Source organism: Anomaloglossus baeobatrachus, chromosome 4 (assembly GCF_048569485.1).
Source record: "Anomaloglossus baeobatrachus isolate aAnoBae1 chromosome 4, aAnoBae1.hap1, whole genome shotgun sequence".
In the NCBI taxonomy this organism is placed as follows: domain Eukaryota; kingdom Metazoa; phylum Chordata; class Amphibia; order Anura; family Aromobatidae; genus Anomaloglossus; species Anomaloglossus baeobatrachus.
Window position 1 is genome coordinate 216,206,502 of NC_134356.1, and position 26,268 is coordinate 216,232,769.

A 26,268-nucleotide genomic window follows, 5' to 3' on the forward strand; every position below is an offset into this window, starting at 1 on the left:
TCTCCGTTGCCCACAATAATTAGTGTAACATACTAGGAGGACCTCCATAGGTCTATTCCTCCTGTAAATACTGAGCAACAGAGATATAAATCACCCAGATGCTATGTTTGGAGTGCTGAATATAACAATTAAATGGTTTATATTATCCATAAAATGGTACAATCCATAACATCTAGTCAATAGTGAAAGACTGTATAAAAAGCACTTCACCATACATGAATATCAGTGTCTAGTTTAAACAAATTGCTGAATAGGGCATGGATCCACATTAAGTCCACAATCGCTATACATTATCAATTAGTCAGCATGTGGTCCAAGTCGCACAGTATGACACTACCATGAAGTGTTCACCATGACAAAGAAAACAACATTGAGCACATATAATCTAATTTAAAATATGTAATTTTTCTGTTTGTTCACAGTTAATTTTTTCTCCTATCACCTTGTGAAGAATATTATTCATGAATATGATCCTTATTAAGTCAAACTTACCATCTGGGGACATCTAGTCCAGTGAAGAAAACAAGACATCGCGAGTGTGGACATTCTCAACATGTAGTGCATTTTACTATACATGCACGGCTTCTGTATATATTGTTAATTATGTGATGTCATGCGGAATAGTGGACCATGTCCCTGTATAAAGACTTACTGCATCCAAGGTGCATCCCTGTGCGCGTGTGCGCTGCCCTCCGCCGCTCCCCTAGGTGGCGCTGCTGTCTCAGGCGATGCATGTGCGTCTGGCATCACTGCCACTCTGTACGCACGTGCGTCGCTGACGAGCGGCCCTTCCCCGGGGGGCGGTGGACGGCATCGCGCATGCGCCGACAAGGGATTGCAGGTGAGATCGGGCGCCGCCGCATGTGCGTCATGACGTCACCGCCGTGGGGCGCGCACGTGCGGTTGCATCGCACATGCGGCGGCGTGGGATCGCAGGTGTGATCTCATTTAGATACAATAGTTTAAAAGGTGAGGATGTATGGATTGATGGCAGCCCCCTGAGGAAGCGTCCTTATCTGCGAAATGTACATTGGGGTAGAGGACTGACAGTGCTGAGTCACCACTCCACAATGGGTAATACTTTAATGCTATGTCCGATTGAATTGGATTATATGTGCTCAATGTTGTTTTCTTTGTCATGGTGAACACTTCATGGTAGTGTCATACTGTGCGACTTGGACCACATGCTGACTAATTGATAATGTATAGCGATTGTGGACTTAATGTGGATCCATGCCCTATTCAGCAATTTGTTTAAACTAGACACTGATATTCATGTATGGTGAAGTGCTTTTTATACAGTCTTTCACTATTGACTAGATGTTATGGATTGTACCATTTTATGGATAATATAAACCATTTAATTGTTATATTCAGCACTCCAAACATAGCATCTGGGTGATTTATATCTCTGTTGCTCAGTATTTACAGGAGGAATAGACCTATGGAGGTCCTCCTAGTATGTTACACTAATTATTGTGGGCAACGGAGATTCAGCCTGTAATTCCGTCCTTTGCATCTATGTGTGTTTTGTACACTGTGAAACACCTCATTTTTATCTTTATGTATGTTTTTATATTGTCTTATGTATGTGCAATAAAATTTGTTAAATTGTAATGCGCAATCACTCCGGTGTTCTATTTTGTTCAGCTGTTATAGAGTGGGTTTAGCCTCAACAGCCAAATATAAACTGTGAATGGAGTGTAGCGGACACTACTGAGAAGTCAAACTCAACTCCTAATCTATATTTGGCCTCGTGACATCCATGTCTTTGGTACGTATGACGACCATTTTCACACGTACCAGAGACATAGACTCATGTAGACCTGTTAAAATCAATGGAACTACCTACATGTCCTTGTTTTGACATGGACCATGTGTTCGTATGGCGCACACGCATGTCCATTTTTTGTCGGCAGCACAGATGTCACACGGACCGCACACTGATGTTGATTCGTGTGACATCAGTGTGACACGTACCGGAGGAAACACGTGTCACTGAGAAATAAATGTAATTTTTATACTCACCTGTTTCTGGCACTGCTGTTTCTGGCGTTACTTTTGCTTCCAAGCCCGCTCATTTTGCTCATGAATATTCACTGCACTGACTGCGGACTCAGGAGCAAATGTGACAGCAGCGTCGGAGACAGGTAAGTATACAAGTTCATGCTGTCCATGTGGAATCAAGATGTCACACGGATAGCACATGGACTGACATACATGCCAACATCACAGACTGTGCAAAACGTTTGTTTTTTGCACGAATGTGTGAAGGGGGTCTTAAGTATAGATCATTAGCAGGACTGTATTTGTCATTCTTTCTGCCCTAGGTGCTTTAAGTGGCTGATAAATCAAACTATGAGCCCACAATATCTATTTAAGGCAGATGTAACACATTTGAAAAGGCCCTATTTTAACTCTAAAAGAATGAACATCTGCACTTGCTGCCCATATGTTCAGTCTTTTGAGCTTTTTTTTTTTTAACAGCTTCAGGTTTTCAAACTACCAAGCAATTAAAATGGGTAACTAACCATTGTTTGGGCTGCTACTGCTGGGAAGTTGCTGATTAGTACTCAATACAATTTAAATAATAAAAAACAGCATCCAATAAATGTTAGAAAAGCAGCACCCAAAAAAAAAAATTAAAACCACCAGTGTGTCCTAAACTGTCTTCCACCTGTCCACCTGACAAATCTCAAAGGAATCACAGATGTCTAAAACACGTCGTGTGTACATACCCTACAGTTCACACTCATACACAGATTAAAGTTGGCTGATCCCAGAGATAGACAGGTTCAGTGACAGTCTAATGATTGTCAGGGAGATTAAAACCCAGCATGGCCAATTTCGGACTGTGGCTCCTTTTGTTGTCTAAAAGGTACTTTACACACTGCGACATCACTAGCGATCTCGTTAGCGTTGTGAAATTCTAGATCGCAAGTGCGATCTTTCGAGATCGCACATGCGTAAAATTACCTATGTGCGATCTCGAAAGATCGCACTTGCGATCTAGAATTTCACATTGCTAACGAGATCGCTAGCGATGTCGCAGTGTATAAAGTACCCTTAAGGTTATGTGCGCACGTTGCGTAATTATATGCAGTAATGCATGCATCCTTATTAAGGGGGCGGGTCGTATGGCGTCACTGCGACGTCACACGGCAGGCGGCCAATAGAAGCGGAGGGGCAGAGATGAGCGGGATGTAAACATCTCGCCCACCTCCTTCCTTCCGCATATCCTACGGAAGCCGCAGTGACGCGGGTAGGAGATGTTCCTTGCTCCTGCGGCTTCACACACAGCAATGTGTGCTGCCGCAGGAACGAGGAACAACATCGGACCATCGCGTCAGCGTAATCATGGATTACGCCGACGCTGCACCGATGATACGATTACGATGCTTTTGCGCTCGTTAATCGTATCATCGAACCTTTACACACTGCGATGTTGCCTGCGATACCGGAAGTACGTCATTTTCAATTTGACCCCACCGACATCGCACCTGTGATGTCGTAGTGTGCAAAGCCCGCCTAAGTGTTGTGTTATCAGCCATCATCAGACTGTGGACCCTTAGGTACCACAGTACTGATAAGGTGCAGGAAGTCGCGCTATTCAAAAAATACCTTAACTTTTGGGAGATATCGTATATGTTTTAGGTCCATTAATTCTGAGCACATTGGTGTGGGTCTGGGTCCCGAGATCCTCATGGATTGCTGAAAAGACCTCTTAGAAGTGCACAGCTTAGGAGACAGGATTATGACTTTTTACTGCATCCACTTTGCTCTTGTGCGCTCTTTTGTCAGGTGAAATAATTTTTCAGCTTACCTATAGGGAGTCTCATCCAAATGCCAATTAAATTGCATACTATTCTATATAGGAGACGTAGTCCCTATAAAAATCATATACAGCTTAGCTTAAAGGGGTTGTACAGTCTAGAATGACAAGTCTGCAGTCAATGTGTGTGACTGCAGACTTGTGAGTTCTGCCATCGCATTCACTGTGCGGTGCGAGCATTCGCCGGTGTCTTTGCTGGGAACGGCGGTAAAGTATGCGCTATGCATACTCCCGGTCAGAACGCATCTAGTGGGTGTGCCTCACTCAATACACTTGAGCAAAGCTACACCCACTAGAGTGGATGTAGCCAGGAGAGACATGTATTTAGAGCAATGCAATAAAAGCTCTTTTTATCAGAAGAAGGTGAATGCCGAAGATATTCTTTTCATTTGAACCTTGCTATATTTTATTTGTTCTAGAAACAAAGTGGAGTCTCTTGCTGCATAAAAATTGCTTCCAGCCAGGAGAATACAGTGCCGTGTAAACAAAGCCAATAAAATCGAAAGGGACCTGCTGGCTGGTGCCCTTTAATGTATGGCACAAGGAAACAAAAGTTTTCTTCCAGAAAGGCTGGGGCTACAGAGTATGTGTGCGTGACTCATGTTCCTAATGCATGGTAAAGATCAAAGTCTTATTTAACTGCAGTTTTGCAGTATTGGTAGGACAGAACACTACCAGTAGGTCTGATACCACAAAATATACAGATTTTAAGGTGATAATGGTTTCATGTGCAAAGTGCTGATCTTACACCTTGTACATTTTTAGTATTTGGGTGTAAAATGAAATATGTTGTGAGAAATGTCACACTGTACCCCAGAAGCTTTGTCTTATATTGTAAATGCAAGTCTGCAATTCTAGATAGACACAAGCGGTATAGTACCAATTGAAAACTCCTGGAGCCATTCCTTCACACTTACACTTGCGTTCTCTGCCAATTTGGGGGTATCTACATCTGGTCACTGATTTGCTTCAGCCTTTATGTGATGCTGAACTATTATGTATGTACGTTTACAGTCCTTGCATCATTCCTAAGTGAGAAACTGCTGTACAGTACCAAATGCTGCTGCATTCTATCTTCTATTTAACAGGATAGACCACCACTATTCGCTAGTTAAGTCCTACTAGTGGTATTTTGTATTCCTCGATTTTTATTTTTTTTTTATTACTAGAGAGCATTATGTGCCTACACCAAAATACCACTAAGTTGAAAGCCCAAGCTCCAGCCACGTAATACCTTTCAAATCACTTCTTTCAGCCTTTGCGCGCTCACAATAGCTGACCTGTGGTTGGAAAACACAACACTGCTGCTGCATCCGTCATACTGCTACCCTGTGCAGTTACCTAGTTTTGTAGGTCCAAGAGTGGTTTCCCTTTAAAATAAACTAATTGTGCATGGAGACAGCCCTAAAGGAAATCTGTGTGCGCAAAATGACTGGTCAAACCAAGCACAGGCATTCAGTGCACCCTTGTTGTGGCCGGACAGTTAAAGGGAACCTGTCAGGTGCAATATGCACCCAGAACCACCAGCAGTTCTGGGTGTATATTGCTAATCCCTGCCTAGCGGTCCCTGTATCTAGTAGCATAGATAAAGGGATCTTAAGAAAAAAGTATTTCTAAAGATCCTTTATGATATGCTAATGAGCGCAGGTGTAGTCGCAAGGGCGTTAGTTCCTGCACTCATTCCGTCCTCTTAACATGTTAGTACGCCCACAGGGGCCTGCTAACATGCTATTCAATGCCCATTGCCCAGCATCATCAGTGGTGATGCGTGTACCTGTGTCCGTTGTCACTGCTTCAGAACGCCGGTCTTATGGTCAGTGTGCATGATCGGAAAGCCTCACACTTCCAGTCATGCGCACTAGGCCTCTCTGAAGCTGGGACGCGTACACCCAGCTTCATAGTGCGCATGACCGGAAGTGCTAGGACTTCTGATCTTGTGCACTGACCTTTAGCCCAGCATTTTGAAGTGGTGACAACAGAGACAGGTACGCACGTCACCTCTGTGGGCGTACTAACATGCTAAGATGGCGGAATGAATGTAAGAATTAAAGCCCTTGCGAATAGTCCCCTCACTCATTAGCATATCATAAAGGATCTTTAGAAACACTTTTTCTAAAGATCTCTTTATGTTTGCTACTGTAACCTGGGACTGCTAGACAGTGATGAGCAATATGTACCCAGTACTGCTCGTGGTTCTGGGTGCATACTGCTCCTGACAGGTTCACTTTATGTCTACCTTTCCAACTACCTGTTTTCCATCTATCTCCACCTTAAAGGAGAAGGTGAGCTAAATTGTTTGGCCATACCAAGGGTGCACAAGTGCCTCTGCTTGGTTTGAAAAGTCATTTTGAGCTGACAGACTCACTTAGATACAGTGTTTTGTAAAGCCCAACTGTTCTGAGACATTTTGCAGGAAATATACAACATGCCAAAAAAATATTCATTCAAATCAGTAAAAGTTTTCTTCAATTATTGGGTCAGATTGACATTAACAGAAAGCGTTAGGGTGCACCAAAGATAATATGGGTATTCCTACAATCACATTTATTCCCTACTGTACCAATCTTTAAAAAAAGAATCATTGATTTTCACAAATACAATTACTTGGTAAAAATGAATTTGTGAGAATATATCACCTCCGAAAATACTCCATCCAATTGTTGTTTTTTTTACTTGGTTGCATTCTTTTTTTTAGGTCAAGCATATACAATTATTCTTAATCCTCTCCATTCTTTAGTGCAGGATGTCTCTACTTTTCTAGGTGTAGTGATCCTCGGGTTGTGTTATATGACATAAGAAAGTAGTAAGGACTCAAAATTTTATACTGACATCTTGAAGCTCTTCAGCCCCTTGTTCAAGTACAACCCATAAAACATCTGTGTGATATTTGCATGCCTTTCCTAGGTTTAAGTATGTTTCTTCTACGAATTCTTCTTTATTGCTAATCTTCTGTAGCCATGTCTTATGCACTGGAGGATGAAGACTTCCAGGCACAGAACAATCAAAATAGCTTTTTAGAGACACGTACCGCAAATACATAAGTAATACTCCCTCTGCTGGACAGCACTGGATACAACAAAGGGAGCTTCTTAAGGAAATCTCGGAGCAGCTCATAATAATCCTACCGACAGTCGTGTGCTAGAAGCAGTCAGAAGGTTCTAGTTCAAGGACCAAATAAGCACAACATAATTAGACTTTATCCATATATGATATTGTTGCTAATATCCAGTTGAGAATATCAAATGCTTTCCATACCATTGAAGCAAACTGTCATTAATAACTACTGCTCCTGTGTTTACAGCCTGAAGAAGAAGGCCAGGAAGCCTTGGAAGAACCTGCTGGTGAACCACTGTTGGAGCCAGAAGGGGAGAATTACGAGGAAGCTCCCCAGGTGACAAATCATATACTGTATATAGGATTGCTGAATAAAAACGAGGCACTATCACAGACATAATGTGATTGATAGATTTACTCTCTTTGCCTATGGGCCTTGTGTGGTATTGTAGCTAAGCCACATTTATGTTACTAGGACTGGGCAGCAATATCTAATACAGCCTAGGAGGAAAATGTGACACAACTTCTAGAAATGAAGCTAAATGACTGAACAGCTGCCACATGGCCCATAATTTCCATTTTCTCAGACAACCCATCAATGAATTTCAATGTTGAAGAGAACCTGTCAGCTTTGCCGTGTTTTAGTAACAACTTGTATTCTTCACGAAAGAGGAATTCGGGAGCATCTTTTCCGAAAACTCTGAATTATGTTGTTTCCTATTCCTCCTAGAATTGTAAGAATACATTGGCAGCTGGGTCTTATCCGTTGGATTTGTGCCTCTGGCACATAGCAATTAGTGCTGGCTACTGTATAGAAACACACCCTTTTGACAAAAGTAATGATACATCCAGTAATCATTTTATTAATAAATATTTAGGAGGAATAATAGAGGAATGGCAAAATGCAGGACAATATAGATGCAAAGGCAGTCACCGGCTTTTGCTGTCCAGAAGTCTTTATTCACAAACGTAGTGTTACATGCTGTGGCAGCGGGAGAGGGAGAGACAGAACAACACGCCGGACAACGGCCGTTTCGTGAATGGCATAATGTTGTGTTCTAAAAAAATAAAGCTGCATAAATGACATTACAAACAAATATTAAGTAAAGCAAACTTGTCAGGATTGATGACAAGTTCCTTCAAAGTGGGTCAACTGAATTTAAGTGTAGCAAACCGGTACAGATCCAAAACCTTATATGGGAAACCATGATACAATTGCTAGGCTTGTAGAAGGGGTGTAAAACTCATTTTCACCAAGGGTCACATAGCATTATGGATGCCTTCAAAGGGCTGCTTGTAATAATAAGGGTTCATGCAGATCTCCATGCACCATCATACGAGCATGGACTGCAATACACAAACTGGCCAAAAGCTATACAAGAGCTGTCCCTGTGTAGTAGAGCTATGAGAGAGCTGTCCTTGGGTAGAAGAGCTATACGAGAACTGTCACTAGGTTGGAGGGTTGTATAAGAGCTGTTGCTATATAGAAGAGCTTTACTACAGCTGTCCCTGGGTAGTAGTGCTGTACCACAGCTGTCCCTGAGTACTAGGGCTAAATGACAGCTGTCCCTCGTAGTAGTGCTATAAGAGGGCTGTCCCTGGGTAGTAGGACTGTGCAACAGCTATTCCTGGTTAGTGGGATTATGTAACAGCTGTCCCTGGGTACTAGGACTCCTTCTGTGTCTTGACCTTGGCCTAAGCATTGGCGTAAGTAGAGTCCAATAGGTTACGGTGCAATATGTGGCCCTGCCCCCATGGCATGTTGGTTAAACTATGAACCTTGTAGTGTTAATCTTAAAGAGACATACAATTTTCCCCCTCCCCCTTCATTATGTAGTGATTTTACCCCAATTTGGGGCCCTTCCTGCTAAGTATGTCCCCCATCCTAGTAAATAGGTTCCCATCTTGGAAAAAATGTTTCACATCCTGATATATGTGTCCTCCATCCTGGTATATATGTCTCACATCCTAGGACCCATCCTGGTGAATATGTCCCCCATCCTGTTAAATATGTTCCATTCCTAGGCCCCATCCTGTTTTATATGTCCAGCATCTTGGTTAATATGTTCACCATCCTGGTATATATGTCGCCATCCTGGTATATATGCTCCCCCTCCTGGTATATAATTCCTCATCCTGGACCCATCCTGTTATACATGTCCCCCATTCTGGCATATATGTCCCCCATCCTAGGCCCCATCTTGGTAAATATGTCCCCTTATTTTGCCACCTCCAGGTAAGGCCATGTTCGCTTGCTGTGTTTTTTATGCTTTTTTTGGTGCATTTGTTGCCCAAATTTGTATGTCTATCCTTATGCCAGCAAAGTCAACGAGAATTCTGAAGTGCTATGTGCACGTTGCTTCTTTTTTCCTTACAGTTTTGGGTGCAGTAAAAAGAAGCAGCATGTCAATTGTTAGTGTGTTTTTTTTTCTTGTGTTTTTTTAGCCCTTCCAGCCAATGCACAGGGCACAAAAATGCGCCAAAAATGCATGCGTTTTTTGGTGCATTTTTCTGCCACAAGATGCAGTTTTTGGTGCAGAAATTTTCTGCAATAAAATTTTCAGCTTGCACACATTGCCTAAATATGTCTCTCACCTTGCTAGATATATCCCCATCCTGGTAAATATGTCCTTGTCCTTGGCCTGTCCTGATATATATGTCCTCCATCCTAGCATATATGTCCCCATCTGGGTGTATGTGTCCCCCATTCTAGTGTATTTACCCTTCCTGGTATATATGTCTCTATCCTAGTTTATATGTTCTATCCTGGCATAAATTTCTCCCATCCTGATATTTGTCCTTATCCTAGGCCAATCATGGTACACATGTCCCCTTCCTGGTACATGTCCCCATCCTGGTATACATGTCCCGGGCTTATAATAACCTTTAAACACATACAAATACAGGATACAATTATCTCTGTAAGCAGAAAAACTTGTGAGAAGATTAATATCATGAGGGCTTGTGCAGTAGAGCGTATTTTATGGATGTGTGCTGCCTGTGTTAAAACTGCTAATAGTAATATTGAACCCATATTAACTGTGTTAAAATTGAGTAGGTTAAGGACCAATGTTATTGAACATGGCTGTTCAGATGAGTTTTTCACATGGACTGAATGTTCATGTGAAAAAAATCACAATGTGCACTAAGCTTCAGTTTTCTGGATTAGTGGATTAGACTCGCCTATTGAAGCCTAAAGATGATAAGAAAAAAAATATTCCCATATGGATCATCAGTAATGCATATATTTTACATTGTAATTATTAACATAGGAAACAGCCCTTATTCTCGTACATTTTATTAACTGCTGATGTGCAAATACAGATGCCATGTGGATTTAAAAAGATGGATGCCAATTGTATAGTATACAGATGAAAATTTTCTAGTTTTCTGGATGAAAATTGGATGATTTTTCATACTTTCATCATTGCACTTTAGACATACTCTCAAAATCTATATATTTTGATTATAAGGGGTACTTTGCACGCTGCGACATCGCAAGCCGATGCTGCTAAGCCGAGCGCGATAGTCCCTGCCCCCATCGCAGCTGCGATATCCTTGTGATAGCTGCCGTAGCGAACATTATCGCTACGGCAGCTTCACCTGGATTCACCTGTCCTGGGACGTCGCTTTGGCCGGCGACCCGCCTCCTTATTAAGGGGGCGGGTCGTACGGCGTCACTGCGACGTCACACGGCAGGCGGCCAATACTAGCGGAGGGGCGGAGATGAGCGGGATGTAAACATCCCGCCCACCTTCTCCCTTCCGCATATCCTACGGGAGCCGCGGTGACGCCGGTAGGAGATGTTCCTCGCTCCTGCGGCTTCACACACAGCGATGTGTGCTGCTGCTGGAGCGAGGAACAACATCGGACCATTGCGTCAGTGTAATTATGGATTACGCCAACGCTACACCGATGATACGATTACGACGCTTTTGCGCTCGTTAATCGTATCATCTAGGCTTTACACACTACAATATCACCTGCGATGCCGGATGTGCGTCAATTTCAATTTGACCCCACCGACATCGCACCTGCGATGTCGTAGTGTGCAAAGTACCCCTAAGTTCTAAAAGAAGATGCATAACACTACAGTCGACTACGTACAGCGACTTGTAAGCATGTCACAAACAATTTACAAAGCAAAACTTACATTTTGGGAAGCTGTTTTTTACGATTGGTTTAGCATTAAATCTAGGTACACTGCTCACTGTCGGGCACATACACTTTGGAATTATTTTCCACACAGGGGCCACAATCAAAATAATGCCTAAGCTTCTGTCCAACAAAGGGACCTAGTTAAAAACACAAAGGTGGACCACATGGTGCAAATTTCTTTATAGTGGCCTTTTGTACAGGAAAGTGTAGTTTGCTGTCCTTTCCTAATGTCATGGTTGTCTCCCTCTTTTTAAGAGACTAGTGACTAGAGTTGAGCGCGGTTCGCGGTTTGAGGTTCTCCAGTTCGCGGTTCGAGTGATTTTGGGGGCTGTTCTAGATCGAACTAGAACTCGAGATTTTTGCTAAAGCTCGAGAGTTCTAGATACGTTCGAGAACGGTTCTAGCAGCAAAAAGACAAGCTAATTACTAGCTGGTTTTCCGCTGTAATAGTGTAAGGCACTCTGTGACTCACACTATTATGAAATTTCAGTGTATAGTGTGCGTGAACAGCGCATTCAGATCACTGCTGTTTGGATAATGGCGATCACCATTTTTTTTTTTTTTCTCTTGTCTTCCTTCCCTAAGCGCGCGAGTGTAGTGGGGCGGGCCAGCATGTCAGCCAATCCCAGACACACACACAGCTAAGTGGACTTTTAGCCAGAGAAGCAACGGCATGTGTGATAAGATGTCCATGTCACATGTCCATGCATTATAAAAACGGACATTTTCCTCCAGCACGCCATTATCTGCCTTCTGCGTCTTGGTGTCAGTCACCGCTGGCGTAGCTCCTGTCTCCGATACTGCTGTGTACGCTCTATACACAGCGCTATACAGAATAGGGATAGAAGTTTCTATTAGTCCTTGTAAGGGCTAATACCGGCAGGGTCAGAGCCATAGGTGACAGTCAGGTCCGTGAAAGCAGATTTTAACAGCTACACAAGATGACAGCGTCTGTGTAGCTAAGGTCAGGGATTTCCTCGCTGCATTTCCCAATTAGGAGGGATAGAAAGGGAGGATTCCTTTCCTCTACCCAGAGACCCACAACCCTGCCACTGTACCCTCCTGCCCTTTGCACACTCAAACTCATTGTTACTAAGCCATTATACTAGCAAACACTGAGGAAACTTAGTGGCATCCTAAAAGTGGCTGTTGGACTTCCATTAGTGTCCCACTGGTGCAAATCTATGTGCAGCACCTCTGCATTGCACACTCAAACTTATTGTTACTAAGCCATTATACCAGCAAACACTGAGTAAACTTAGTGGCATCCTAAAAGTGGCTGTTGGACTTCCATTAGTGTCCCACTGGTGCAAACCTATGTGCAGCACCTCTGCATTGCACACTCAAACTCATTGTTACTAAGCCATTATACTAGCAAACACTCAGAAAACTTAGTGGCATCCTAAAAGTGGCTGTTGGACTTCCATTAGTGTCCCACTGGTGCAAATCTATGTGCAGCACCTCTGCATTGCACACTCAAACTCATTGTTACTAAGCCATTATACTAGCAAACTATGCTGCCAGTTTAAGGGCCGTAGTTGCATTGTCAGGGATAGTTATTGTTGTTTATTCTGCTGTTAATAAAGATAGACCACCGCTGCAATCTAGACCACCTCTCAATTTTTACTACCACATTTTAAGTGCACAATCTTGTCGCAATCAAAATGAGTGGCAAAATGACAGATGCTGGTGGAAAGGGGAAGAGGCATGTTGGAAAAGGAAAAAAGGGTTTGTCCGTGGGGAAGGTGGCAAAGCTCCATTAACATCTGCTGAAGATAGACCATCTTCCAGCAAAAGTAAGATGTCTACTACTTACCGTGGACAATCCGATGTGCTCCCTTTTTTTATGGACACGAACAACTGGAACAAAGGTAGATGATGGCCAAAAAAGGAAAATGCTTGAATGGATCTCAAGTGGTCCAACAAGTGCCCTCTCCGCCACCTCAACTACCGCATCCAAAAAACACCAGTCCTCTGAGTTGTCATCCCAATCAAACTTGCTTTCTCCCAGCTCTGAAGTCTCCATCCGCCCTGCACAGTATGGTGGAACTGAGATGGCTGAGTCTGCAGAGCTGTTCAGTCACGCTATAGCCTGGGAATCAGAGGTCTGCTCCCAAGCTACAGTGAGTACAAACCAGGAAATGGTCTGCAGTGATGCCCAGAACCTTTGTGACTCTGATTCAGGCCATGAGGACCAAGTTTCTGAGCATAATGTTGATCCTTTTTCACAAACTGTAACACCTGTTGTTATAGACAATGAGGAACATACTGATGACGATGAGACGCAGATACCAGATTGGGATGACAACTTAAATATTCGGTCAGGGCAAGAAGAGGCTCGGTCTGAGAGGCTCGGTCTGAGGGTGAGGGGAGTGCAAACACAACAATTGAGAAGGAAGTTCTAGATCCCACCTACTGTCAACCCACAGTCAGGCCCTCGAGGAGGTCAACAGAGACGGTGGAGGAGGATGCAACTGACGACGAAGTTACCTTGCGCCTTCCTGGACAGAGTCGGAGTACTGGTAGCACGTCTACAACTGCATCCTCAGCCACCACTGTGCCTCTGAGCACTAGTCGGGGTGGATCAGCAGGTCGCATGCCCTCTAAGCCTTGCCTAGCCTGGTCCTTTTTTGACATAGAAAAAGATCGTCCAAATTATGTGATCTGTAAAATTTGTCGTGATTCTGTTAGTAGAGGGCAAAACCTCAGCAGTTTGACAACTTCTTCCATGAATCGTCACATGAATAAATATCATATGTCCCAGTGGGAAGCTCACCGTGCTGCAATGCGGCCTAGCGGAGCGAACCATCCACCGCCTGCCCCTTCCAGTGCATCCGCGCGCTCTTCATCTTCTAGGACTGTGGGGACAGCTGTCACACCTGTTTTTCCACGCACAACTTCCACCACTGTAAGCGCAACAGGCAGTTTGCTTGGTAGGTCGTCAGTTGGTTTGGAAGGGGAAACAAGTGCGTGTGTACAGCTCTCTCAGACATCGATAGCACCAACGTTGGATGAAGGCAATATCATGTCTCCGCCTGCACTTTCCTCACAAACCTGCATTTTTCCAGGGACACCCTACTCAACACCGTCTACACACAGCAGCCAGATCTCTGTCCCTCAGATGTGGACAAATAAAAGGCCATTTCCTGCGACCCATGACAAAGCTAAGAGGTTGACTTTATCCCTCTGTAAGCTCTTGGCTACCGAAATGCTGCCTTTCCGCCTGGTGGACACACAGGATTTTAGAGACCTTATGTCTGTCGCTGTGCCCCAGTACCAGATGCCCAGTCGCCACTACTTCTCTAAGAAAGGTGTGCCCGCGCTACACCAGCATGTCGCACACAACATCACCGCTTCCTTGAGAAACTCTGTGTGTGAACGGGTGCATTTCACCACCGATACTTGGACCAGTAAGCATGGACAGGGACGTTACATGTCGCTGACTGGGCACTGGGTAACTATGGTGATAGATGGTGAAGGGTCTGCTGCACAAGTCTTGCCGTCCCCACGACTTGTGTGTTAATCCTCTGTCTGTCCAAGTTCCACCACTGCTTCTGCCTCCTCCACCTCATCTGCGTCCTCCACCTCCGCCCCAAGCCTGCCTGGTCAGGCCACCAGCGTTCTCACTGCGCAGAAGGAATCACGCACCCCTCATTACTATGCTGGCAGCAGAGCGCAACGGCATCAGGCGGTCTTTAGCTTGACATGTCTTGGAAATAGGAGTCACACAGCGGCTGAGTTGTGGGTAGCTCTGGAGACTGAGTTTAATAAATGGTTGTCTCCACTCAACCTGCAGCCTGGTAAGGCCGTGTGCGACAATGCTGCAAACCTGGGTGCGGCCCTTCACCTGGGCAAGGTGACACATGTGCCTTGTATGGCTCACGTGTTGAACCTTGTTGTCCAGCAATTTTTAACACACTATCCCGGCCTAGATGGCCTTCTGACCAGGGCACGAAAACTGTCTGATCACTTCCGCCGTTCAACCGCCGCAGCTGAGCGACTTGCATCACTCCAGAAGTCTTTCGGCCTGCCGGTTCATCGCCTGAAATGCGATATGCCGACACGCTGGAATTCGACTCTCCACATGTTACAGCGACTGTGGCAGCACCGCCGAGCCTTGGTGCAATATGTCATGACGTATAGCCTGGGCCAACGAGATGCAGAGGTGGGGCAGATCACCCTGATGGAGTGGTCTCAGATCAAGGACCTATGCACCCTTCTGCACAGTTTCGACATGGCGACGAATATGTTTAGCGCTGACAATGCCATTATCAGCATGACAATTCCAGTCATTTACATGCTGGAGCACACGCTAAACACTATTTGGAGTCAGGGGGTAGGACAACAGGAAGGGGAGGAACTACAGGAGGATTCATATGCGCAAGACACAACAACATCACCAAGGTCCAGACGTTCATCACCACCAATGCGGCAGGCATGGGACCATGGGGGACATGGATCAACAAGGGCGCATGGTAGCAGGCGAAATGTTGAGGAAGGTGCAGGAGAACATGAAGAAATGGAGGACGAACTGTCCATTGACATGGAAGTCTCAGGGGATGAGGGAGACCATGGTCAAATTTCAGTTGAAAGAGGTTGGGAGGGAGATGTCAGAGGAAGAAAGAACGGTTAGCACCTCTATGCCACAAACACAGCGTGGACTTGGTCCGCATGGCTGCGCAAGACACATGAGTGCCTTCTTGCTGCACTACCTCCAACATGACCCTCGTATTGTCAAAATTAAAAGTGATGATGACTACTGGCTTGCCACACTATTAGATCCCCGGTACAAGTCCAAATTGTGTGACATAATTCCAGCCATAGAAAGCGACGCACGTATGCAGGAGTATCAGCAGAAGCTGTTACTCGATCTTAGCTCAGCTTTTCCACCAAACAACCGTGCAGGTGCAGGGAGTGAATCTCCCAGGAGTATCTCCAAATGAACATTGATGCCATGACTTTGCACATGGAGCCTTGCTCATTTTGGGCTTCAAATCTTGAAAAATGGCCAGAGCTCTCCACTTACGCCTTGGAGATTTTGTCGTGTCCAGCTGCCAGCGTTGTCTCTGAACGTGTTTTCAGTGCTGCTGGGTGTGTGCTGACAGATAAGCGCACGCGTCTGTCCAGTGACAATGTGGACAGACTAACGTTCATCAAAATGAACAAGTCATGGATCCACAAGGAATTTACTACCCCTGTGTCATCCTGGGGAGAGTAAATGCTTGTGGATTTGGAATGTGCTTGATGCAAATCAAAACATCCTGTTTGCAACTAGGGCACAAGTGCTGCCACTGAAGGGGTGAGTGTCTGTGTGGCCCAATTTTTGGAAAAAAGGGAGACTCCGCTTGGAGTAACCCTTGCTTACATTGTTTTTAAAAATGATCCAAGATGAACAGAGCTGGGATCAGGAAAGACTTTGCTACCTACCCCGGGGTCATCCTGGGGACGGTTAAGTATGGCGTATTTTTGAATGTGCTTGATGCAAATCTAGCTGTGAAGTGTACAACTGGGGCACAAGTGCTGCCACTGAAGGGGTGGGTGTGTGTGTGGCCCAATTTTTGGAAAAAAGGGAGACTCCGCTTGGAGTAACCCTTGCTTACATTGTTTTTAAAAATGATCCAAGATGAACAGAGCTGGGATCAGGAAAGACTTTGCTACCTACCCCGGTGTCATCCTGGGGACGGTTAAGTATGGCATATTTTTGATTGTGCTTGATACAAATCTACCTGTGAAGTGTACAACTAGGGCACAAGTGCTGCCACTGAAGGGGTGAGTGTCTGTGTGGCCCAATTTTTGGAAAAAAAGTGAGACTCCGCTTGGAGTAACCCTTGCTTGCTGTGTTTTTTAAAAGGAGCCAAGATGAACAAGTCATGGTTCAGCAAAGACTTTGCTACCAACCCCGGTGTCATCCTGGGGACGGTTAAGTATGGCGTATTTTTGAATGTGCTTGATGCAAATCTAGCTGTGAAGTGTACAACTGGGGCACAAGTGCTGCCACTGAAGGGGTGGGTGTGTGTGTGGCCCAATTTTTGGAAAAAAGGGAGACTCCGCTTGGAGTAACCCTTGCTTACATTGTTTTTAAAAATGATCCAAGATGAACAGAGCTGGGATCAGGAAAGACTTTGCTACCTACCCCGGTGTCATCCTGGGGACGGTTAAGTATGGCATATTTTTGATTGTGCTTGATGCAAATCTACCTGTGAAGTGTACAACTAGGGCACAAGTGCTGCCACTGAAGGGGTGAGTGTCTGTGTGGCCCAATTTTTGGAAAAAAAGTGAGACTCCGCTTGGAGTAACCCTTGCTTGCTGTGTTTTTTAAAAGGAGCCAAGATGAACAAGTCATGGTTCAGCAAAGACTTTGCTACCAACCCCGGTGTCATCCTGGGGACGGTTAAGTATGGCGTATTTTTGAATGTGCTTGATGCAAATCTAGCTGTGAAGTGTACAACTGGGGCACAAGTGCTGCCACTGAAGGGGTGGGTGTGTGTGTGGCCCAATTTTTGGAAAAAAGGGAGACTCCGCTTGGAGTCACCTTGCGGTGTTTTACATGATTTTAGAAGGGCGTGCCATGCCTATATCTGTGTCTCCTCCTCTTTTACCTTGTCCAGCTGTTTTGTTTTCGCATGAGTATATGTCCTTGTCACTTTCCAATGTGTTTGTGTTGTGTTGTGAGTTGTTTGTCACCTTTTGGACACCTTTGAGGGTGTTTTCTAGGTGTTTTTATGTGTTTGTGATTGCCTGCCATTGTTTCCTATGCGGTTCGAGTTCGGTTCGTCGAACCGAACTTGAACGAGACGCCCGTTCGGCGAACCGAACTCGAGCTGAACTGCGACCGGTTCGCTCATCTCTACTAGTGACAGCTTTAGCTAGGACCCTCACGAAGAAGCCCTAGGCGAAACGGCCGTCAGGGTATTTGTCCTTTCCATCCGCTTCCAGTATGGTATTTGGCAGTCAGGCATCTGTTCCTAATTGACTGCTTGTGTATTTTGCTCTCTCCTTCCTGCATCTATCCTTGGCTGGTAATTTTTCCATGCATTTTATTACCCAGTACCTCTCTTTGGACAGGATTATCTCTTTATGAATTGTGCTATCACTACCCTCCTATTTATATATTTCCTCTGGGCATTCTTATCTTTGTTTATGTGGGTAAGTGAATTTTATTCCTTATTTCTAACATAATTTCTGTCCACAAGGAAGTCACATCTGAAATGAGTTCTATAACATGTACTGACTTGTGAATTTTTGCTGTATTGATGGGAGAGTGCAATATTAATTTATTTATTGTCATTCTGAGGTTTTTTTAAACCACTGTTTGTTCATGTTTCCTGGGGCTGTGCAATAACTTTCTCTGGGATAGTGCAATACCTTATGGGAGATTTTCTTGCGTGGAGCATGTCATTTAATTCCTCCCCTTTTTTTGATGCACATTTATAAGTGAATATCAGTGGTTCATCTGTGATACACACATACGTGAAGTGAAGCAGTGTTTGGAATGGTTGTTTTTTGGCAGTCATCCCCTTTATTGTTCGTATATTGTTTTTTTAAAAAATGTCTTTTAAAAATAATGCTTTCAATAAATCAATTTGATTTTATTCTTGCTATTTACTCTGGTTACTTCATTGGTTTTTCTGGATTCTAGAGTTAGCACTACTGTGATTGGGCCAATAATTTGGTGTTCTAGTGACAGCTTTAGGACTAGAGCTTCTCATCTCCATCTGGCTCTCTACATTTAAATGTTGTTTCATTTCTCTGGGTGCTCTAACTGTTAATGTCAGCTTTGCTACTAGTAGCTTCCCAGCAGTGCAGGTCAGCTGCAGCTGCTCTGTAACTACGCCCCTTTGTGTTTAAGTAGGAAGGTTTCCCAGCAATCTTTGCTGATTATACAAAACCATTTTAATTCTGGCCACGTTGGTGGAAGGAGCTGCTGTGGATTTGTCCTCAAGTCGTATGTTCTCCACTTTGGTTGTTATTCCCCTGTTTGTCTCACCTAGCCTCATCTTGTATTAGTGCGGCGGTGGGTCTAGTGAGCCCTTCCTTCCCACTCACTAGCCAGGACTTTAGTAGAGTCTTTTTAGGGCTTTAGGTTCCTTTTCGGTGACAGGTGCGAAACCTGTATAGGGTCTGGCTAGGAATGAAGGGTACAGTGTCAAGGCCCACCGTTGTTATTGTATTCTTGGTGTCCCCTTGTTTGTGGTGTTGTTGTGGTGAGTTCTTGTTGTGCGTCAGACATTGTTGGTCTGAACGTGCATGCCACGTTTAATAGCATGACACTTATACAATAAAACAAATGACATGGAGATGCACAACCAGCCACATGAAGGTCACAATGAATTGGGTGCCTATGGGAACATTGCAGAATATGTTAGCCTACAGTATACGTCAGGAGCTTTTCCTAACTGCACAGAAGTAGAAGTACCTGGCCTAAGAATACTAAAGTAATTTAATCATAAGCGGAACATTTCACCCGAGCTGCGGCAATTGTTTAAGTATGATTAAATGAGTTTAATAATTAATGAAATCCAGGTGCAGAAACTTATGTCTGCCAATGAGCCCAGTAGAAAAGGTAAAATGAATAATACAACTTCAGTACTATTTGCAATAATAGTATACTTTAATGGCTTTCATCCTGAAATGAACCCCTTTATAGCTAATGAATGTATGAATTGTTTGATTGAAATCATAGGAACGATATGGAGCTTCTATATCAATGAGTTTCCTGTAAACTCACAAAGATACGGTAGATTTGCTGTAGAAGGATAAGTGACATTTTTAATTTTTTCAGAGCTCAGAAGGAAATATCCGTATAGATTACAGGCAATTTATCCACTTGTAACATCAACTTATAGCAAATGGATTTATACAGATCATGCTGGAAATGTCTATGAACAGCCACAATGTGATATCTTTTTGAGTGTATTATTTGATATGTGAAAAGATGAATTACACAAATGTGCAGATAGGATAGGCCATCAATGTAAACGTAGCAGCCAACCTCTTGAAGTTCCCGCAATGAGTTTTTGTTAAAGAGCACTAATCACCAGGATTTTTGTATATAGCCTAAAGCCAGTGCTATACTGGCACTATCAGGCTGATTCTATACATACCTTTAGTGGTCAGCTCGGATGTATAGGTTTTGAAACACAAGCAAGTAAAGTTTGTAAAATGAATAGCTTTTTGATTGACAGCAGCTGCCGATCAGCTGATAGCTGGGGTTGGGTTTTATAGTGATTCCCGCCGGCTGCCTGTTCCTGCCCTAGCTTTTATTTATGCTAATTCTATAATAGATTTTACTAATGGTTGTGGCTAAAGCCTGCTTTACACGAGTCGATCTATCGTGCGATAGCACAAGCGATCGTACCCGCCCCCGTTGTTTTTGTGTCACGGGCAAATCACTGCCCGTGGCGCACAAACTCGTTTAACCCCCGTCACACGCACTTACCTTCCGGACGACCTCGCTGTGGGCGACGAACGTCCACTTCCTGAAGTGGTAGGGATGTTCGGCGTCACAGCGACGTCAAACGGCAGCCGGCTAATAGAAGCGGAGAGGCGGAGATGAGCGGGATATAAACATCCTGCCCACCTCCTTCCTTCCACATAGCCGGCGGGTGCCGCGGGAAGGAGGTAAGCTGTGTTCATCATTCCCGTGGTGTCACACGGAGCAACGTGTGATGCCACGGAAACGATGAACAACCAGCGCCATTTAAATAAACAATTTTATGAAACCTAGCGACGAGTACACGACTCACGATTTGTGAGCGATACTGCGTCACTAGGAGGTGTCACACGGGACGACATCATGTACAATGCCGTGATGTGCGTCACGAAAACCGTGACCCCCGACGATGCATCGCACGATCGGTCATCTCGTGTAAAGCCAGCATTAGTCAAAGTGGCTACAAGGACCTTGCTGATGGCATGATATCATACCCATGTGACCAGAAGGGGCAGGGCTTCAGCCAATATAGCTGATACCAGAAAGTATCATTATTTTTCTGTTGGCTAAGGCCCCGCCCCTTCTGGTTACATGGGTACGACGATAGCAAGGTTCTTTAGCCACAACTATTAGTATAACGCTTAGCTGATCGGCAGCTGCTGTCAATCAAAAAGCTGCTCATTTCACAAACTTGACTTGCTTGTGTGTCAAAACCTAAACATCTGAGCTGACCACTAAAGGTATGTATAGAATCAGCCTGAAAGTGGCAGTATAGTACTGGCTTTATGTTATATAGGAAAATCCTGGTGATTGGTAAGCTTTAAGTTTTTGATACTGCATATCGTCACTATGCAAAAATGATGAGAGTGTTTTTTGCAGATATGTTGCAGATTTTCAGGGTGGAAAATCAGCAGTATATTACAGCACCAGAAAAATAGATAAGATTTGGTAAAATCTCATTCATCCACACACTGAGAAAAATATCATTGTAAAAGTCCGTTTTTTGCTTCTCTAATGTGAGAAATGGTCCATTTTTTTCAGTGCAATGGACTCATTTTTGATCAGTATGTCAGTTTTTATAATCCTTGTTGAATATATTTTTCCTTGACTGCAGTATTGTAGAGGCTTCACCTTGTACCTCCAACCACACCCCTACATATCCACCCCCATCTATTCCCCAGATTCCTTCCAATAAATGATAAACAACCATTTTGGATTAAATATGGCCAAATAGGCCTTTATTATAACAAACACACAATAAATTAACATGAAAGGTGAGGAGGTTCTTGGAGTTCCAAAACCTGGCGGAAACCATTAGCAACAGGAAACCATCCAGCATTGCCCCCAGCCGCAACACCACTATTGCCGAAAAAACATAACCAAACACACCGACTCTCAAGAACTCCACCCTGAAGAGCCCCAAATCTGCCAGGCAATTTTACCAAGATCTGATCCAAAAATGGGAGATTATATCCACCACATGTACCACCCCCAACCACAATTTTGCCACCAACTCTAAGAACCCCTTTTCCCTGTCACGTTAAAATAACCAGATGACACTTCACCCCACCCACCAAATTTTTTTTTATTTTAAACTATGTACACCCCCGTTCATCAGGGGGGGGAAGGACGGGACCTTCAGCAGTGTTGCCTCCGTGCCAATTGCAGGCTACCCCCTTTCCCTCATACCTTGTATATTCCCGTATAAACTAATAACCACCCCTGTTGTGAATATCACCAGAGATGGTGCTGTTCCTGAGAGTGTTTCTGGGTTCCCTCTGGTGGCTAGTGCTGGTAGTTAGTCTGATTCTGCATCTGTCCCCCTCAGACAGGTGCAGAAGATGATTGCTGTTCCAGGAAGCCTATGGAGTCCAGCCTGGGGGAATAAAGGAAAGCAGTTTCTGTCTAACCTTGCCGGTGATAATTGTTTCTGCTGCATGAGAAAATGTCCTGAATTTTGTTCTCCAGCTTTGAGGCTTTTGCCTTTCCCTGTAGGTTCTATTTTTGCATTTTTTTCTGCTCCTTTTTGGATTCTCCAGGAATGATTTCTGCAGCGTTTTTTTCATTCCTTTGCATCGGTTTTGTTTTCATGTCATCCTGGTCTGCAGCTATGCCTGAAAAGTATTTTTGTTTTTTTTTCCTTCTGAGATTTAATTAGTTCTCATGCACTTTTTTGTTTCTTGCATGTGAATAAGAGCTCTCCCTACACTTTGTTTGGAGGACGATTTATTCCCAGCAAGAATGGGAGTTTTGCTCCCTGTCTGATCTAGAGTTTGTATTTGCACAAGAGTTCCTGATATAGTGGGAATATATATATATATAGGAAAGATCTTTTATAGGAATTTTTGATTATCAGGTATTGGTATTTTTTAGGGTTTTTACTGGCTGCAACCAGCAAAACTATCCTATCCTTTTGTATCTAGCTAACAGGGCCTCACTTTGCTTAACCTTACACTTTCCGTCTGTGTGTTGTTTTTTTTCTTATATCACCATCGTTATATGTTGGGGGCTTGTTTCTTTCATTTGGGGCTATTCTGAGACAAGTCAGGATTCCTCATTTCATCTTTGAGGTTAGTTAGTTCTCTGGTGGTGACGAGGCATCTAGGTTGGTTAGGAACGCTCGACTGCTACTTCTACAGTAGTTGTGTTTGTGCAGTTAGTGGATTGCAGCCAGCTAAGTTTCCAACTACTCTTGTGCATTATCTTCCATCATTTTTTATGTTTTTTTTGCAAGATCTTTTGCAGTCTCCTGACAATAACACACCCCTCTCTAAATGACCTCCCCTTAAACTCTTGACCCCACACACTGAGAAGTTTGCTCTGCTTTTAACACATAGTTTGCCCTCCAAATCTGAGTCATGAGTCACTCTGACCATGACTCTGCCTAGGACTCCGTTATACCTGTAGGGAAAAAATCTTAGCTGCTCCATCCATCCATCTTTATGCCATCTGTTTTGTTTTTGTGGGATATTGACTTGAATTGCCAAATTTGCTCACAGTAGGATATGTCTCCATTTTTGGGGAAAAAAAGGTTGTATAAAAAGCCACCGGCATTGTAATTGGACCATGATATGTCCATAAAAGAAATAGCACACGTACCGAAAGATAATTATGAGAGAACGATCCATTATCTGCATGGTGTTCTTTAGTGCTGATTTCAAATTTATAGCTTGTCATTTTATGCTTTGCATTTCCACTACAAATTTTCCCATTTGCTATAATCCACAGCAACAACTGGAACAAATCCTTAACTAATGCCTATTTTGTTGTGGATTCATTGCTTATTTTTCCCCCACATACTTTACGTCCAGTATGAATGTACCTAAAAAAGGATAGCTGAATGTCACAGATGATATACGGTTACAAAATGATTTTCATCAGTTATAGGTATCAGTTCTCAAATGTACCTCTTAAGGGGGCTTTACACGCTACAATATCGCTAATGTTTTATCGTCGGGGTCACGCCGTTAGTGACGCACATCCGGCATCATTAACGATATCGCAGCGTGTGACACTTTTGTGCGACCTAAAACAATCGCAAAAGCGGCCAAAATCGTTTGCCGTGGAGAGGTCGTCCTAAAACCAAAAATCGTTTAACACTCATTAGCGATGTTGTTCCTCTTTCCTGCGGCAGCACACATCGCTGTGTGTGACACTGCAGGAGCGAGGAACATCTCCTTACCTGCATCCACCGGCTATGCGGAAGGAAGAAGGTGGGAGGGATGTTTACGTCCCGCTCATCTCCGCCCCTCCGCTTCTATTGGACGCCTGCCGTGTGACGTCGCTGTGACTCCGCACGACCCGCCCCCTTAGAAAGGAGGCGGATCGCCGGCCAGAGCGATGTCGCAGAGCAGGTAAGTCTGTGACGGGGGTGCGCATTTTTGTGCGCGACGGGCAGCGATATGCCCGTGTTGCACAAAACATGGGGGAGGGTATGCACGCTAGCGATATCGGCAATGATATCGTAGTGTGTAAAGCCTGCTTTACTCTGTATAGTAAGAATACCCTAGGATATGTTCACACAGAACATAGTCCTAGCAAAGTGGTTGAGACTGTTCTAATCTCATTAACACATTGATGTTATTTTCAGGCCTGAAAGTGACCTGATTTTTCAATTCTGCCTGCATAGATAATGGAGATTTATTGAGGATTGTTCACATAGCCAAGAAGTGGTTGCTAAAATTTACAATAAATATACAAGTTTGGATGAAGACATACAACATTTTCTTTTCTTCTTTTATAGGCAAAAATTTATATATATTTACTGCAACCTTTGATTTCTCCAGTTTTATCAGGTCTTCTACGTCGTTTTTCTTTATGCATCCCAGCCTCCTGTGTAGATGATCCATTCAATGTGACAGCTGCAGCCAAGGAGAGGCTGTAGCGTTAACATGGGGCAGAATGTTTTTTTTTTTTCCAAACACAATGTTAATACGCAGCGAAAATAACAACAAGATCTGGCAAAAATTAAGAGACCACTGCAATATTGTCAGTTTTTCCTCTTTATAGGTATATTTTTGAGTAAAATGTAAATTGTTCTTTTATTCTATAAATTACTAACAACATGTCTCCGAATTTCCAAGGAAAAAAAATTGTATTTATTTTCTGAAAATCAGAAATGGTCAAAATAACAAAATAATTCATTGCTTTCAGGCCTCAAATAATGCAAAGAAAACAAGATCATAATCATTTAGAAGCAACAATACTAATAATGTTACCTCAGGAAGATTCAGAAATCAATATTTTGTGGAATAACCATGATTTTTAATCACAGCTTTCATGTGTCTTGGCATGCTTTCCACCAGTCTTTCACACTGCTTTTGGGTGACCTTATGCCACTCCTGGTGCAAAAATTTAAGCTGTTCTTTGTTTGATGGCTTGTGACTATCCATCTTCCTCTTGATTACATTCCAGAGGTTTTCAATGGGGCTCAGGTGTGGAGATTGGGCTGGCCATGACAGGGTTTTGATGTGGTGGTCCTTCATCCACACATTGATTGACCTAGCTGTCTGTTGGGGAACACTGCCTCAGCAGAAGGAAGCAACTGTTTTTCTAGGATAACCTTGAATGCGGCTTGATTCATACGTCCTTCGCAAAGTTTAATCTGCCCAATTCCAGCCTTGCTGAAGCATCCCCAGATTATTACCGATCGTCCACCAAACTTCACAGTGGGCACAAGACACTGTGGCTTGTACGCCTCTCCAGGTCTCGAACCATTAGACGATCAGGTGTTGGGCAAAGCTGAAAATTAGACTCCTCAGAGTAGATTACCTTACTCTGTCTAGAAGTATCCAGCGGTGCTATCTTCGGCTCTGCTGCGCCCCGCTCCTGACCCCCGCTCATTATTTTCATTGATTATTCACTGCCCGAGGATTTGGAAGCCGGAGCATCGCGGGGATAGGCTGGGTACAGCACCGCCGAGGACAGCACCGCCGGGGATATGTGAGTATACAGCAGTTTATGCAGTGACATCCAGGGGGTCATCGGAGTTCCCAATGAACTCTCATGAACCTCTGGAAGTCACCATCGTGACACTCGCTGTAGCGCAGTTGTCGCAGGGGTGTCATCAGGAGGTCATCACAGTTAATTGGGAAATCCAATGACCTCCTGGACGTCCCTGCACACACACTGCTGGCAGGATTCTCACCTGTCACTAGCAATGTCCCCAGCGATGCTGTCCTCAGCGATGCTGTCCTCGGCGGTGCTGTCACCGTGATGTCCCTGCTCACTGCGGTGAATAATCAATGAAAATAACGAGCGGGGGTCAGGAGCGTGAGGCAGCAGAGCCGGA

At 44.0% G+C, this 26,268-nt stretch overlaps 1 protein-coding gene across 1 annotated transcript in view; it reads left to right on the forward strand.

Annotated features, from left to right (window-relative positions):
* Positions 1-26,268, forward strand: part of SNCB (synuclein beta) — a 131,931-nt gene that overhangs the window by 90,066 nt on the left and 15,597 nt on the right. Inside the window, exon 6 of the mRNA XM_075342363.1 lies at positions 7,134-7,223. Coding sequence (XP_075198478.1) covers positions 7,134-7,223 — 90 coding nt within the window. The remainder of the gene's footprint in view (positions 1-7,133; positions 7,224-26,268) is intronic.